The sequence below is a fragment of the Vipera ursinii genome (genome assembly GCF_947247035.1).
Source record: "Vipera ursinii genome assembly, chromosome: 2".
In the NCBI taxonomy this organism is placed as follows: domain Eukaryota; kingdom Metazoa; phylum Chordata; class Lepidosauria; order Squamata; family Viperidae; genus Vipera; species Vipera ursinii.
Genome location: NC_139513.1, coordinates 24166853 through 24184818, shown reverse-complemented (window position 1 = coordinate 24184818; position 17966 = coordinate 24166853). Strand labels below are relative to the sequence as shown.

General features: G+C 44.7%; 1 protein-coding gene across 1 annotated transcript; it reads left to right on the top strand.

Annotated features, from left to right (window-relative positions):
* Positions 1–3339: 3339 nt before the first annotated feature.
* LOC310636284 (uncharacterized protein) lies at positions 3340–13319 on the top strand. The gene is made up of 5 exons (XM_083355981.1): positions 3340–3499; positions 5829–5925; positions 6601–6672; positions 8211–8321; positions 10176–13319. Exons 2-5 carry the CDS (start codon positions 5829–5831, stop codon positions 12443–12445), a joined length of 2550 nt encoding a protein of 849 aa, XP_083212107.1. The 5' UTR covers positions 3340–3499; the 3' UTR covers positions 12446–13319.
* Positions 13320–17966: the final 4647 nt, after the last annotated feature.

Sequence of the window (17966 nt, the reverse complement as noted above, 5' to 3'; positions counted from 1 at the left end):
GGGTTTCCTGCCTGAGCAGGGGGTTGGACTAGATAACCTCCAAGGTCCCTTCCAACTTCTTCTTCTTGTTGAATTGTCCCGCAGCAAGGTGTCCGCTGGTGAGTTATCCGTGGGGAGTTGTCCCACATTGAGATGGCCATGGCAACTTGGCTGCAGCAACTTGGCCACAGTGAGTTGTCCCATTCTGTCCTCAGGCAACATGGAAATTGAAAATCCAGACTTTTTTAAAAATTCAAATATATCTTGGGAAATGAATAAAACCAGATAAAGCAGGGATTTTCCCTTCTCTGCTTATTTTTCCTATTATTGAGTTCACCAACAGTTTTTCTGGAGAAAATTAGAGGGGAGTGAGCTTTCTTCTCTCTTATTGGTGAACATACTGGTAATTGTTTTTTTCCATCATGGCTGAAAAACATCAAATGCTTCAGCCCTGAGTCTTAGAAACCTAGGCACTGCATCCCTGCATATCTGAACAGCATCAGGCTGACAGAAGTAGCTAGTACAGAGTTAACAAATAATTCTTGACCTAACAACCATTCATTTACCAACTGTTTGAAGTTACAAAGGTACTGAAAAAAAGCAACTCATGACTGGTACACATATTTATGACCATTGCAGTATCACCGTGATCATTGATCAAAATTTGGGCACTTGGTAACCAGCATGTATTTGCAATGATAGCAGCATCCTGAGGTTGTGTGATCACCATTTGCAATCTTCCCAGACTTCTGACAGGCAAAGTCAGTGGGGGAAGCCGGATTCACTTAATGACTGTTTTATTCACTTAACCACAGCAATATCCTTAATATTTATTTATTTATTTATTATTGGGACTTATATGCCGCCCTATCTCCCGAAGGACTCAGGGCGGCTAACAACAATAACCTATAATAACTGTTGCAAAAAAAAAAAGACCATAAAGTTAAGCATGATTCACTTAACCATCTTGTTGAACAATGTAATTCTGGGCGCAATTGTGCTTGTAAATTGAGGACTATCTGTGGTGTTATCTGCCGTGGCAAATAGAAAAGTGTATTTGCAGTGTCCCAAAGATGCTTCTTCACAAGGTAACTGGACTTTCTTGTTTTTCTTTGAAGAAGTTTCGCTTCTCATCCAAGAAGCTTCTTCAGCTCTGACTGGATGGTGGGGAATGGAAGGATTTGTACTCCTTGCAGTCCGCTGTTCATTTGCATTCTTTTAGCGAGTCATTAAAGCTACCTGGAGGCTTATCTGTGTCTCCAGGGTCACCTGAGTAGTGCAAGTGGGTGTGTAGAATTTCCATAGACATGTATTTACTCTGGTTCAGTTGCTGGACCTCACTGACAAGAAACCAGGGACACTGTACAAAGAAATGTTTATTTCAAATAGTTATCGCCCACCTTAAGTGTATGTAACTGAAAGCTCTCCTATTTTCCCCACAACGTTAGGTGGGTTGGCCTATAAGAGAAAGTGACTGGTCCAAAGTGACCCAGTCAGCTTTAATCCCCAATTGAGCAATTCATGGTTTCCCAGTTTCTAAGCCAGAGCTAAGAAAGACAAACAACAGAGTTTCAGAGAGCAATTAGAAGAGACGAACAGTATTATAACAATATCCGTAAAGACACTGAAGAAACAAATATGGAAAAACCAAAGAAAGTCGTCCAGAACATCTCAGAACTCAGAAGATCACAACCACAAATTGGCATTCTAAAGGATGCTAATGGACAGATGATAATCAGTTCAAAGGAGATCAGTGATGGAAGGAGTACATGAATATACTGTACAGTACAGATGTCTCCATCCTCAGAAGATATTCTAAGAATCTGTATTAATCAGCACTCTATTTTTTAAAGTATGATTTTATTAAGGATTTTTTTTATCCCATTTATATCCCGCCCTTCTCCGAAGACTCAGGGCGGCTTACAATTTAAAGCACAAATCAATGTGCTTAGCAATAGCCTTCATTCTATGTATATGCCTGCTTATTAGGGCTTTTGCCCCCCCCCCAAGCAGCATTATTACAAAGTCAGCTTATTGCCCCCAACAATCTGGGTCCTCATTTTACCTACCTGTGCCTGGCTGAGGAATTCTGGGATTTGAAGTCCACAAGTCATAAAAGGGCCAAGTTTGAAGACCCCTGGTCGTAAATATGAAAAATACTTGTTTTTTTCATTGCTTGTGTAATTTTGAATGGTTACTAAGCAAATGCTTGCAAGGACAACCTGCACAGTCCATAAGCTCAGCAAACATGATGCAGTGGATTGATTCAAACTACAGGTAATCCTCGACTTACAACATTCATTCATTCAAAGTTACAAAGATACTGAAACAAGTGGCTTATGACCATTTTTCACACAACTGTCGAAGCATCCCCACGGTCATGTGATCCAAATTTAGATGCTTAGCAACTGACTCATATTTATGACGGTTGCAGGGCCCTGGGGTCATGTGATCACCTTTTGTGACCTTCTGACAAGCAAGGTCAATGGGGAAGCCAGCTTCACTTAACAGCTGTTTTACTAACTTAACATCTGCAATGGTTCGTTTAACAACTGTGGCAAGCAAGGTTGTCTAAACGAGACACAAAACTCACTTCACTAATGTCTCAGCAACAGAAATTTGGGGCTCACTTGTGGTTGCAAGTTGAGGATGACCTGTAATGTCGGGATAGACCTACATAATCACCACAGATGCCATCATTAATGCTCCTCTCTCTGATCAATAATAATTTATGAAATTGTGCGCTGCCTGGCTCTCAGTGCTTCTCTTGACCATTGCATCTTGAAACGTAGCTCTGCCCGTAAACTGGAGATGCTGAAGGTGTTGGGGAAAAATAAAACCCGCGGTTAATGACTTACAGCAGGGGTCTTCATACTTGGCCCTTTTATGACTTGTGGACTTCAACTCCCAGAATTCCTCAGCCAGCGTGCCACGCTGGCTGAGGAATTCTGGGAGTTGAAGTCCACAAGTCATAAAAGGGCCAAGTTTGAAGACCTCTGACTTACAGCTTGGTGTAATATAACGATGCAAGCCTAAGCCATCAAGCTGGTTAATCGGTTGACCCCCCACAGATAATCGGGTTAATTTACCCCCTGCTTCAGCTAACCATGGCTTAGCGTGCAGAGGCCGGGCAGCCTGAAAGCCAGAGGTTTTCCTTGGCCGTTTCAAAATCTGGCCGCCTTTTTTGGGGGGCCTGGAAATCGATCTTGGCGTAACGAGGGGGGAAGGCAGGTAGGCCTTGCCTTCCTCGCCCCCCCCCCACATCTGCGCCCCCCGCCCCCGAGAGAACCCCCTTCGTCCACCCGCGGAGGAGGCTTCGTCTCCGACCGCCGCCAGAGGGCCCTGGGTGGCGCCGGGGAAGAAGCCCGGCTTTCCGTCTCTCTCGTTCCCCGGCTCGGGGCGTCACGCCTTGAGCTTCCTGGGTGACTCGGAGGCAGCAACGGCGCCGCGGAGCGGACCAGGAGAACCACCCCGCCAGCCGCCGGGAGACCTTCCTCGCAGCCGGCTTGGCCCGGCCCAGGTGGGGAACCCGCCGCGGATCGGTGCAGGCAGCGCTTCCGGGATGCGAAGGGTGAATCCCGCCTGCAGCGCTGCGCTGATCCCCTGTGCCTGGCTGGACAAGCGATGTAAGGGCAGGGGGCTAAGGGGAGCCGCGCCCGCTATTAAACATCTGGGTCTTCAAACTTGGCCCTTTTATGACTTGTGGACTTCAACTCCCAGAATTCCTCAGCCAGCGTGTCTGGCTGAGGAATTCTGGGAGTTGAAGTCCACAAGTCATAAAAGGGCCAAGTTTGAAGACCCCTGAAATTCTAAACAGCCCCCCGCGGCCTCGGTCATCCGGTCCTTTTTTTGGACGTGCACGGCGTCAAAGCTACCCTCCGTCAGCGCCAATGAGAGCAGTAGCTTCATCAGGCTGACAGGAGAGGAGAGGGCGCTGATGATGTTACCTAGTTTGGTAATGAAAGGTCTGCAAGAAAGCCGCCAAGCTGAGAGGAGGAAGAGTGTGCAAGCTTTAGAGCAGGGGTCTTCAAACTTGGCCCTTTTATGACTTGTGGACTTCAACTCCCAGAATTCCTCAGCCAGCCATGCTGGCTGAGGAATTCTGGGAGTTGAAGTCCACAAGTCATAAGAGGGCCAAGTTTGAAGACCCCTGCTTTAGAGTTCTACAGAGCCCTTTGGCTGGATTCTGCCTGACGAAGTGTTGTTCTGCAGAACTCAGAAGAAAGCCTGCAAATTGCTCCTGAGGGTTGAGTTGATCAGTAAAGATCCTGTTCCTATTCCTCCCCCCTCAAATTACATTTTTCAATTATTTTTTTAGCATCAGTTTGAAGCCTTGACTTTTAGCCTTCCTTCTGTTCAGTGTGAACTGAGGTACAGAATTGACTTTCTCTTGAGTTTTTTATTGTGTCCTGGTGAGTGAAAACAGGCTTTAAAATGGTGATCTACATACAGTGTAGCAGCAATGAGCCGAATTTAATGCTGTTTAATTAAGAACCACGTACGTTAATATATATCTAGTACCATTCCAACAATAGTACACACTGCATTTTGATTTAGATTAAGGTAGCTAATGTATGGGGGGGGGGAAAGACAGGGCAATTGTAAAGGATTCTAAACTGAAGCTGAGTCAGCATTGTGCAGCTTCCAAAAAGGCAGATGTAGTTTTAGAGTTCATTTCTTTAGATGTCAAATCAAACCACGGGTTCATCTGACTCTCCTTTGTTGACCTTCCTGGATTTTGTTTGGCCAGCTACTGGCTGCACTTAAAATGGATATTAAAAAGATTGGAATGGGGTCAGAGGTAGCAGTGAAGCTGGGCAGAGATATAGAAAGCAGGCCCTACTTTATTATTTATTAAGCAATTTATATAACTGCCCATCAAACAAACTCTGGATGGTGTAGAGTAGACAAAGCTAAAAACCTTGGCATGTTGAAGCCTGGGGCTGAAATAGATTAGAGGTGATGTAATGTTTACGCAGAACCAGAAACTACCCAACCGTGTTTTAACCTCGCATGTTCTGCAAATTTGGCCCTGTGGATAGTTTAGAGATGAGGACAAAAAAAATCTATAAAAGTCTAGGATGCTATTAACTGCCATCGTTTGCTTTTTGCATCTGCAATGGGATGGTATTGCACTTGTATTTGAAGGCTTGACTTTTCTCTTAAAAACTGGAAAATTCGGATGGTTTTAATTCTGAATTTCAAAAGGGACCTGGGTCTTTTGCAGCCTGCAATCTCGTCTCTTTGCCGAGCGTTTGATCACCCCAAATAGTTGACAGAAGTAGAATCTTCTGTTTTGTTTATTTTCCTGAAGCTCCTCAATCTGCCCACTTTTATGTGTGGAATTAAATTTCAGGTTTTGGAAGTAGAGGTAGTCCTCGACTTACAACTATTTGTTTAGTGACCATTTGAAGCTACAACAGCACTGAAAAAGTGACTTGCAATCAGTCCTCGTACTTGCGACTGTTGCAGCATTCCCACAATCACTTGATCAAAAGTCAGGCAGTTGGCAACCAGCGTGCATTTATGACTGTTGCAGAATCTTGAAGAGGAGGATCACGTGATCATCATTTGCAGCCTTCCTAGCTGGCTTCTGGCAAGCAAAGTCAATGGGGGGGGAGAGATGGACTTGTTTAACAACTGCATGATTCCCTTAACAACTGAAGTGATTCGCTTAACAACTGTGGCAAAAAAAAAAAGATTGCAGAATTGGGGACGACTCACTTATCAACCACTTTGCTTAGCAATGGAAATTGTGGTCTCAGTTGTGGTTGTAAGCCAAGGACTACCTGCAGCCTGAAAAGGTGAATGCTTGAACGAATTTGATGCAGGGAGGGGTGTTTTTCCAGATGCCCTGTGGCCTCCAAGGTGGAACGGCCTCCTCGTATTGGAGACTTCTCGACCAGAGGGACATGCAAGAGAACTACGAGACTCTGATCTCTCTGGGTAAGGATCAATTTCTTGGGGTTAATATGTAAAGCTAAGGAACTGCTCCTCAGCAGAGGCCCCCAACCTTTTGGGCACCAGGGACTGGTTCTGTGGAGAAAGATTTTTCTCTGGTCCAGAGGGGGTGTGTGGTTTCACAGGCTGCCTGCATCCAGCGGATGGGGCTTCACTTGTCTGTGCAGGCCGGTTGCTGGTATGCCGTGGCCTAGTGCCGGTCCACGGACCGGGGGACCCCTGCTCTACAGGATCAAACCCCAAATCCAGAGAGCCTGACTTGTCCTCAATGTGTAGGACATCGCTTCTGGAAAACTCACAGCAAGAAATTACCATGTTGTTTTTCTCCATCGTTTGATGTTTGGAAGGTATACAGTATTTGAATGTGAAGGTTTGACTTAGGTGTCGTGGTTTATAGGCCTCTCTTCCGTGTATTTTTCTCACCTCCCTCGCTCTCTGCATTTGGAGCAAGGCTGATCACAATTATAAAGTTACTTAGCCTTCACCAATTAAGGTCCAGCCCAGCGTGCTGAACACCAAGTGGGTTGTTGTCCAGAGTGGTCACAATATAATTCAGCCAAATGCAGGGACCCAGCTGCATCAGTGGCCCACTGCATCCACATGGTTCCACCCAATCTGCCCGGTGTCCTAATGGGGGTCTGTCACACTTTTTCTTGTTAGCAGAAGAGATGGCAATCAATCTGCCCCGAATCACTGCACTAGCTGAGCCCCACCGGAGAGGGTTGCCGTCAGGTAAGACTAGTGGATTTTATGATCCTGCACCCAGGACAAAAATGATTTTCTGTGCCTCAGGTGCAATTACCAAAACTGCTCTGTTCTCCACTTCTGCAAAAAGCTTATGTGAATAAACTTAGGTGTGTGTGTATATGTGAAGGTGTGATAATAACAAGAAACAAGAAAGAAAAATACTGGCCTGCTATTTTTGGTCCAAGATAATCAATCTCCTCAGTCACACATTCCTTACTAAAAATATTGGTTTTTTTTTAACTTTTCAATCCAGTATTTAAATATAAAAAGTGTACTGTTTCCCAGAATGGCCAAGAAGATAATATTAAGACATGTAGTTGTCACGAATGGGCAGTCAGGAATAGAGAACTTCTGCTGCTGGTGGTAGTATATGCAGCTGTCTAAATTTCCACCTCTGGTTCTTGTTTTCCAGCAATTGTTTTTAGACACATCCTACCTTTTTGGATATTTGAGATAATTTATGACAATGTAAACTAGTAGCCTTAGGCTGAATTAAGCCCCAGACTTCCTCCAGTCCCCATTTAGAATATTTTAAGTTGATTGCCATCACTAGAGCTATGGCAGTGGGTATCATAGTTCAACTATGTCCTTTTCTGGGTCAACAAAGCCAGTTTCTGTATCTATGTGGTGGAATGTAGTCTGGAGTCCCTGGAGGCAAAAAGGCAGCAGAATTTGGAATGTCTGGTTGGCAGAAAGAGGGTGAAGGCAGACCCACCCTATCAGTACACAGAATATACCCTTAGTTATGCAGGTAGTTGTTTTAGTCCAACAAGATTCTGCCTGTTGTTGTTAGCTGCGAAGTCATGTCCGACCCATCGCGACCCCATGGACAACGTTCCTCCAGGCTTTCCTGTCCTCTACCATCTTCTGGAGTCCACTGAAGCTCAGGCCCACTGCTTCAGTGACTCCATCCAGCCACCTCATTCTCTGTCGTCCCGTTCTTCTATTGCCCTCAATCTTTCCCAGCATTAGGCTCTTCTCCAGTGAGTCCTTCCTTCTCATTAGGTGGCCAAAGTATTTGAGTTTTAGCTTCAGGATCTGGCCTTCTAAAGAGCAGTCAGGGTTGATCTCTGACTGGTTTGAACGCCTTGTCTTCTCCAGCACCATAGTTCAAGGGCCTCAATTCTTTGGCGCTTAGCCTTTCTTGTGGTCCAACTTTCACAGCCATACATTGCAAATTCTGCCTGTAGGTGAACAAAATAAAGAAACTACTCAGCTGTTGCAGCATCCCCATGGTCAAATTTAGATGCTTGACAACTGGCATGTATTTATGATGGTTGCAGTGTCCCAGGGTCATGTGATCCCCTTTTGCAACCTTCGCAAAGTCAATGGGGAAGCCAGATTCACTTAACAACCGTGGTACTAACTTAACTGTAGTGATTCACTTAACAACTGTAGCAAGAAAGGTCATAAAAGGGGGCAAAACTCACTTAACCAATGTTTCACTTAGCAACAGAAATTTTGTGCTCAATTGTGGCCATACGTTGAAGACAACCTGTATTAAAGCTTTTCCTTGCCAGCAGGATTTCCACTTTCTAAATCTGATCTGCTCTCCTGGATGGATCGAGAAGATTCATGGATTCCAGAACTTCAGGCATGTGAGGAAAGGACAATGCCAACTCAGATAAATCCAGGTGAGAATTGTGGTTTGTTTATTTTAAAATATACAGGTAGTCCACGGCTTACAACTGGTTGCTTAGCAATTATTCAAAGTTATGACCTACCTGAAAAGAAGGACTTATGACCTGGATCTAGAGTTCCAATGGCCAGGCCCCTTCCTCTGGTCACATGATTGTACTTTGGGCACTCAACAACATGGCTGCCTTTACAGCTGTTTGGAGTCACGTGACCGCATTTTACAAAGTTTTGCCGAAAACCAGCATTTATTTCCGGGTTTTCAACAAAATCATAACAAACAATGGATTCACACTTACCATCACCATGTTCACTTAATGACCGCTACACAAAGTTATAAAATTGTTTTGTGACCATCATGACATATGACTATAATGGACAGGCTCCATTGCAGTCATATGATGAAGACTACCTGCATGGGATGGAGTTTCACTGTGTAAGAGGAAAGTTTTGTTTGTCACCATCCGTGCTAGATTCTGGCACATAAGCCCTGAATAGTGTGATAGAATAACTATTCATATTACATTTATCTTCATGTCTTCTCAGCAGGATGTTAGGAAAAAACAACAATCACAATTAACTATATAAATTGAACGACCAACAATAGAGCAGGCTTTCGTCTAGCGCAGGGGTCTTCAAACTCGGCCCTTTTACGACTCATGGACTTCAACTCCCAGAATTCCTCAGCCTGCTGGCTGAGGAATTTATATAGCCTGCTGGCTGAGGAATTCTGGGAGTTGAAGTCCATGAGTCGTAAAAGGGCCGAGTTTGAAGACCCCTGCTCTAGCGCATTAGTTTTCATTGCTTCTTTAAAAACCAAAGGTATCCAATTAGACCAGGGGTGTCAAACTACCGGCCCCTGGGCCGGTTGTATCATGCAGAGGCTGCACCCACAACCAGCTCCGGTAATGGGGAAAAAGTCTCAATACGTTGCGACATGCCACATGATGTGTTGCATTTGACCCCCGTGAATTAGACGGTGTGTTTCAAATAACAATAGAGAAACAGAATTCATCAAGATTAATAAAAATGTTTTCAAAGTTATGAGCAAGCTTGTTCTTCAGAGCTTGTCTTCTGATAAGTGAAAGAAGTGCCATAGAAAAATACCAAATTTTCAGTCTCCAAATCAACAACATGATCCCATATAGGTAGTCCTTGACTCACAACAGTTCATTTAATGACTGTTCAAAGTTAAAACGGCACTGAAAAAAGTGACTTATGGCCGTTTTTCAGAGTTACAACCTTTGCAGCATCCCCATGATCATGTGATCAAAATCCAGATGCTTGGCAGCTGGTTCACATTTATGACCACCGCTGCATCCTGGGGTAATGTGATCCCGTTTTGCGACCTTCTCACAAGCAAAATCAATGAGGAGGCCAGATTCACTTGACAACTGAGTGACTAACTTACCAACTGCAGTGATTCACTTAACAAGCTGAGGCAAGAAAGGTTGTAAAATAGGGCAAAACTCATTTAACAAATGACTCACTTAGCAACAGAAATTTTGGGCTCAATTGTGGTCATAAGTCAAGGACTACCTGTACCAGTCAGTTTTAGCAGATTTTGCCTGTATGTCAGAAAGGCAACAACAGGGACATTTTATCTCAAGTTTGCTCATATATACCACCAAAGGTAGGCTCTTTATTCAAAAGTGTGTCTTGCAAACCAAGACAATTGTTGCCAACATGTTACCAACTTAGCATAGGCTTTGCTGATACACATAGAACGTAAGGTGGAAATATAAAATGTTTAATGCAAATACATGTTGAAATAATGTTATAGCAACCTTCTGTTTAATGGCTTCTGGGAAAGGATGGCTTTCAAGTCATCTCTGCAATATTTATCTCTTCAGGGGAAGGATTGAGAGGAAGGAATGAACCTGTTCCTCCGGAAGTAATTCCTAGCAAAACAAATCTACAAAAGGGGGATGTCCTAGAGAGGAATCCAATGGAGGCCGAGAACCAACCATCAGGGACTGAGCCGAGGGGCTCCCTAACCGAAGGAAAGGAGCAGCAAGACAAACCCCTCCCACAGACCATGGTTGCTTCCAATTCTCAGGTGTCCCTTAGAAAACCACCAGCACATGGCAAGAACCACCAATGCACAGAGTGTGGCAAAAGCTTCAGCCAGAAGTCCAATCTTCTCCGGCATCAGAAGCTGCATCTGGACAAAAGACCCCACAAGTGTGACCAGTGTGATAAAAGTTTCTCTGAGGCCGAGGCCCTGGCCACGCACCAGAAAGACCACGCAAGTGACAAACCGTACAAGTGTGAGGAATGCGGGAAAAGCTTCAGCTGGACCTCGCACCTGGAGAGGCACCGGCGGATCCACACCGGAGAGAAACCCTTCCAATGCAAGGAGTGCGGGAAGGCCTTCAGCGTTGGATCACACCTGGAGAGGCATCGGCGGATCCACACCGGGGAGAAGCCTTATCAGTGCAAAGAGTGTGGGAAGAGTTTCAGTGTTAGCTCCACCCTGGTGCAGCACCAGAGGATTCACGCCAACAACAAGCCCTACCAGTGTGAGGACTGTGGGAAGGGCTTCGCACTCGGGGCCAATTTGGTGGCTCACCAGAGGAAACATCTGGGCCAGAAGCCCTACGAGTGCTCCGATTGCGGGAAAAGTTTCAGCTTCACCTCTCACCTAGAGAGACACCAGCGGATCCACACGGGAGAGAGGCCCTATGAATGCCCCGACTGTGGGAAGCGTTTCAGCCGCAGTTCCCACCTTTACAGGCACCAGAGGATCCACACGGGGGAGAAGCCACACCAGTGTACAGATTGTGGCAAAAGCTACTACCTCAGTGCGGCCACTCTCCATCATCTCCAGGAATCTCCAGCCCGGAGCAGGGACCCCACCAAATGCACCGAATGTAACCGGAAGAGGGTGGCCACGCAGCAGCCTCCTCCCTCCCTGCCAATGTCAACCGAGAAGCCCTTTAAATGCTCCGACTGCGGGAAAGGATTTGCCCAGAGTTCGTCTTTGGTGAAGCACCAGCGGATCCACACTGGAGAGAAGCCCTATCAGTGTCTGGAGTGTGGGAAGAACTTCAGCTGGTGCTCGGCCCTGATCAAGCACAAGCGGACCCACACAGGAGAGAGGCCCTTTCAGTGTGGAGACTGTGGGAAAACATTCAGCGTCAGCTCCCATTTGGAAAGGCACCAGCGTGTGCATGCTCCCGACCGGCCCCACAAGTGTGCCGAATGTGGGAAAACCTACAGGGAACTGGCCTCCTTAGTCAAGCACCAGAAATCCCACATGCCCGGGAACAAGCGTTATCGATGCCCTGCCTGTGGGAAAAGTTTCAGCTGGAGTTCCCACCTGGAAAGACACCAGCGGATCCACACGGGGGAGAAGCCCTACCAGTGTGGTGACTGTGGGAAGTGCTTCAGTGTCAGTTCCCACCTGGACCGCCACCGGAGAATCCACACGGGAGAGAAACCCTTCCACTGCGGTGAATGTGGGAAGAGCTTCAGCGTCAGCTCCACACTCTTGCAGCACCAGCGGACACACTCGAGCGGAAAGCCTCACAAATGCAAGGAGTGTGGGAAGCGATTTGTGGCCGGGGCACAGCTGCTCACGCACCAACGGGCTCACCGGGGCGAGAAACCCTACGACTGCACCGTCTGCGGGAAGAGCTTTGGCTTCGTCTCCCACCTGGAGCGGCACCTGAGGGTCCACACGGGCGAGAAGCCCTACCCGTGCTCCGAGTGTGGGAAGTGTTTCAGCCGCAGCTCACACCGCAACCGCCATCAGCACACTCATGCGGCAGAGAGGCTCCCCAAAGGACAACCTGAAAGCCAGAAGGACACCTCCGTTTCAACCGAGAATAAGCACCCCGAAGAGCTGCTTCCTGTTGTTCCTGACCCTCCTCTTTCTCTCATGCCCTCCTGGTGGAGCGAGGGGGACAGGAACAGCATCCCCACGGCTGCTTCCACCTGGCCCGAGGCCCCACCGCCTTTCCAGAGCTTCATCCCCAATGCTGTCTCAGCTGGAGGACTGCGGAGCTGGGGTGGGAAGGGATTTTTACCTCCAGATCCATGGAGGTTAGGGGAAAACAGCTGTAGATGGGCATCCCCTTACCCGCAAGAGGGATGGCCGCCCCCTCCCCCAACATCCTAACAGGGTGGATGGGTTGGAAGAAGCAATGATCTTCCCGCCTCACTCGACAAATTGGGCAGAGTGCTGATTTTGCCCCATTGGAGCCAAGGATTGCTTGTTTGCACTGGGTTGGAATGGAAACCTGCATGAAGTTGCTATCCTAAAAGAGAAAGAAGCCATATTTATGTTCTTCTGAGGGAGGTTTACACGGGCCTGGAGCTTTTGATATGAGGCATACTCGATAGTTGCAACAATTCCTGGATCTTCTCCATTCTGAAGTGGTAGAATACTGTTGTTAAGAGTCCTTGGTGCTCTCTGAGCTTAGTCCTTACTTTTGGATCTTTCCTAACCCAACTGGGTAACTTCATTGATGACAGTTGGATAATGAAAGGTCTGCAAACAAACATCACCTGTGATGTTTGTTACCTATGTTTTTTTAACCTAATTGGGTAATGAAATGTCTGCAAGCAAACACCCAAGCTCGGAGAACACAAAGAACTCCACAGTTCAACCCAGAGCTACAGATAGGGCCTTCTGTTGAGAGAGTAACTGCTGCTTTGAACTGGTTATTACCATAATTGGGTGGGGGAAAGTTTAAGGCAGCAGCCAGCTGACAAAAGCTATAATGTCCTTTTCCTAATGAATACAATTAAGTGGAAGCATACTAGAAACAGGGTAATGGTGCTGCACATGAGGACCCATTTATTTACAGGTAAGATGTCCCAGCTACCTTGTTAAGGCATCCAAAGTTTACCTGGCATTGCACCACAGTCTGAAGAAGCTGCAGAAAACACACTTGAAGCATTTAGCTTGCCTAAAGTTGGAGAGCTTTGAGACTCAGTATCTTCTTTCTAAGGGACGCGGTGGCTCAGTGGGTTAGGACGCTGAGCTTGTCAATCAGAAGGTTGGCAGTTTCTTCCCAGCTTCTGCCAACCTAGCAGTTCGAAAGCACGTAAAAATGCAAGTAGAAAAATAGGGACCACTATGCTGGGAAGGTAACAGCGTTCTGTGCGCCTTTGGCGTCTAGTCATGCTGGCCACATGACCACGGAGACGTCCTCAGACAAGCGCTGGCTCTTCGGCTTTGAAACGGAGATGAGCACCAGCCCCTAGAGTTGGAAACAACTAGCACGCATGTGCAGGGGAACCTTTACCTTTTTTTATGGATTCATGGCACCTGTTCAAAGAACAAGCGGCAGCTGTGACTAACAAGGCCATTGTACACCTTCAGATGGTGCACCACTGTGCCCATACCTGGACCAGGAGGCCCTGCTCACAGTAACTCATGTCCTTATAACCTCTGTTTAGACTACTGTAACACACACTATATGAGGCGGCTCCTGAAGATCACTCAAACTTTTAATTGGTGCAGAATACGCCTGTATGGGTAGTGAATGATGCCAGATATGTAGCACATATTACACCACTTTTGCATGAGCTGCATTGGTTGCCGGTGTTTCTGGATTCACGTTGCAGTAATTAGCTTTAAAGGTCTATAATGGCTTGTACTGGGGTACCTGAGGTATCATCTTTTCCCAAGAGTCTCTACCTATTGAACCAGGTTGAGCAGCATGCAACAGATCCTGTCAGCCAAAGAGCGACAGCTGATGGGGACTAGAATATGGAGTTTTTCTTCAGTGGCCCCTGTTCTATGGAGCATCTTCCCTTCGGAGATTAAAATGGCCCCAACCCTGTTAGCCTTTCTTAGGCCCTAAAATCCTGGCTATGTTCCTGAGCCTGGGGCACCAAATGTCTTAAGGGCCTATTGCTAATTGGCCAAGTGTCTTGGCTGCTATATGTATTTATTTTGGATGTTTCTATTGTTTTTTGTTTTAAAATGTTTTTAGTATTTTGATTGTAATATATTTTTTTGAACTGTAAGCCACCCAGAGTCATTGACTGAGATGGGTGGTTAAAGAAATGGAATGAATGAATGGATGGATGGATTTTATTGAGAGCAGTGGAATCATGCATAAGAACTGTTGCTACAAATATCAATTTATAAATGTTCCTGCCTCTCTAATTTCGAACACAGAATAATATTTTAGAGGGCTCAAAAGTCAACTTAAAATTGATGAATTTTGCATGGGATTGCAAAGAAATTTCAGCTGCAGCTCTACTGATGCTTATTTGTCATTAAAGTCTGTGGAACTCACATTTATTTTGTAAATATGTTTGGTTTTAAACATACAGCACTCATTTGGAGAAAACTGCTATCACCAGATAAAAGTAGAAAGTTGGAATTTATTTTTGCACCCAAGTGATTTAAGTTCAAATCCCACTTCAACAGCAAAATCACCAGATGATTATTGTTTAACTGTCTTTTAGCCTCAGTTCCCCATCTGTAAAATGGAAATTAAAGCTTCTTATCCTGAAGATTTACCTTTAAAAAAAAACCCTGTATTTTGCCCAACCCAAAGTCTGATACTACATTGACACAATTCCCTTAAACCTTTATTTGAATTATAAACAAAATATAATTGTATTCAAATAACAAGAATTCCCCAACCAATCATATAATAATGGCCTGATATATCATGCTAAGGCAGCGAGTGGGTTTCTACAACATCTTGAGCTATCCAATTCCATTTTAGTCAGGTATGTTGTGTGAACCTGCTAATCAATCCTATCCACTTGGTTGGAATATTCTTTGGTTTATCCAGCAGTTCCTAATAGTCACTGTATTCCCCACCTTCTAACATGAGGCTGAAACAATAATATAACAAACATATGTGAACTGCAGAATTCACTGCAAGAGATTGATGAATCTGGAACTTCAAAATTCACATCAGATAAAATAGACATAACTGTGCATACCTGCGGCAGAGACATCACAAAGACATCACAAAATAATAATTTCACCATCTGGAATTGGAATTCAGTTAAAAGACTTGTATAAAAATAACTTAATTATACTCTGATATTAACTATTGTTGAAGCCTGTGGACCACAATAAAGAAAGAAACTACAATTGGAGTTAAAGGTATCAGTGGTTTAATAATTTTCTTTTAGTTACTTTGCCTTAACTCAGTATTTTTACCTCATGCCTTCCAGATGGATCTCTAATCCCAAAAATGTGGTCTTAACTTTGGAATTATCATTGACACAACCTCCTTGAGAGTTCCAGGTTGAGAAAAGCTGATGTATCCAAATCTGACTTGTTTTTATTACTTGTTTTTATCTCCAGACTGGTAAAAGGCTTCACCTGCTGAAAAGATAATGCTCAAGGCATCGTTGAACTATTCCTTCACAAAGATGAAGAGTTAGGCTAAGAGTTAGGCTAAGGACTTTTCCTGCGTGATAGTACTGTAGCCTAAGTAGAAAGATGGTGGACTGAGAAGAGATTGAAGTGAAAATAATCGCGTCTACTTTTCCTTGTTTTCAAACATCATCGTGTTAAACACGCCACGTTAGTCGATGAACAAAAAAAAATCAAGAGTTTATGCCTTTTAGTAAAAAGTGGTTAGTCGGAAAGGCGTTATTCCTGAGTGTTTCCCTTTTTTTGTCTAGTTCCAGGAAAGCCTAGAGTAGACCGTGATAAATGCTTTACTTTTTAAAATCCCTCAACATTATTTCTCTTCCCGACCCCTGAGTAAGTAAGCGTATCATTTCCTAACGCTTCGCGTCTCTGTATAATCGACTAATAAACAAGAAGAAAGCCAGGGTACTCAGCCCGGAGTTGAAACTGAGTTTCTCAGAATGTTGGGCGGGGGGAAGGTTGCTGGAAGCTGATTGGTTACAATCAAATCGGACCTGAGTGGAACCCACAGGTAGCCGCAATAGAATGAATGCACCTGAGTGGTGTATAAATAAATGTTCGAGCTGTAAGCGAGGCTGGTTGCTGGTCGGATCTCTCTGCGTTAGGAGGATGGAAGGGCGGCGAGTGGAGGAGGTGGAAAGCGCAATGACTTTGAAAGAAGATTTGCGGGTAGAATTGGGTGAGAGAGATGTCCAAGAGCTGTTTTTTTTTAAAAAAAAATGGATAAAAGGGAGATCGTCATTTGCGGTGAAACGAATGAAATAGGACTTAAAGCTTTACTTCTAGAAAATAGATTTATAATAGGAGCAGGGGAGGAGGAAGTATTTTAGGAACTGGGTATGGTTTATTTGTAGATAGGTAAGGGCCATTTGGGGTGGCTTTGTAGTGAGGGAGGAACTCTGCACATGAGCAAATGATCTGAGGGACAGGTTTTATCATTGGGGAGAGTAGGGTGAAGTTATTTTGTAAATGCTGATTCTCAACTTGCCTGTTTGTATACAGTATTGGTCTTCCTCAACTGGATGCGCTCCTGATTTGTTTATATTCTGCCTATTTAGCTTTAAACCCTGAAATTGTGCCACTGTTATTTTAATCTTATACCTGCAAAGACAGGATGGGGAAAGAAACCCTGGCAGCAAAGTGTTTTATGGCTGTGTTCACACAACACTCTGAAGTAGAAATTATCCCATCTCATTTTTGTGATGCAGGACACAAAAATGAAAATGGATAACTCTAACTGTGTTATTAATGACTTCCATAGGTTGAATGAGCCTAGAAAGCTGACCTAATTGAGTTAGCCAGAGTTAAGCATATCCTGATATTTCCCGGGTGTATACAGTAAAGCTAAACACATTCAGCCTGAGCTTATCCAAAACAAAGCCCATGATAAGCTCAGAAATGGTTGTCCTCAGCTGTGATTCAGAAAGACCATGAATCAAGTTTCCCATTAAGAAAATCCACAGTTGAATTTCCAGCTGGCAAATGGTAATTAGTAATATTATGCTAAAACTTGGTAAAAGAAAACTGGTTCCAGTAAAACTGGTTTTTAATTTTTGTATTTTGGATTTTTAATTCCCTGTAAACCGCCCTGAGTCCTCAGGGAATAGGGCGGTATATAAATATAACTAAATAAATAAAATAAATAAATAAATAAAATGAGAACAAATGTCTTTTTAAACTGTTTGCTAAAGGCAGTAACAATCAAGAAGCATTGAACAAGGTGGCCCAACAAAGCCAGCTACATCTGCTGCCTTCCCTCTACTTGGAAACATCACCAGTGAAAGCTACCCCTGATACGCAGCCAAGCAGTTGCCAGTGGTACCCAGAAGCCATGCGGGGTAAGTGACAAGATGCCACTGAACAATAAGTTGGAGGTCTGACCTGTGTCCATCCTGACTCTTTCTCAGTCTCCTAGTCTCACCTGGGATAATGGTAATCCAATGCATTGGAAGGAAGCATCAGAGTTGGGACCTGTGCTTTTCCTAGAAAACATAAAGCTTTGAGTGATTGTACAGAGTGATTATACAAAGATTGTATGAGCATACAATCTACACAATATATGTAATCAATATACAATTTTTAATATATAACAGCAATAGCACTTAGACTTAAATACTTCTCCATAGTGCTTTACAGCCCTCTCTAAGTGGTTACAGAGTCAGCATATTGCCCTAGTAATCTGGGTCCTCATTTTACTGACCTGAGAAGGCTGAGTCGACTTTGAGCCAGTGAGAATCGAATTGCTGGAAGTAAGCAGAAATAGCCTGCATTACATCATTCTAAG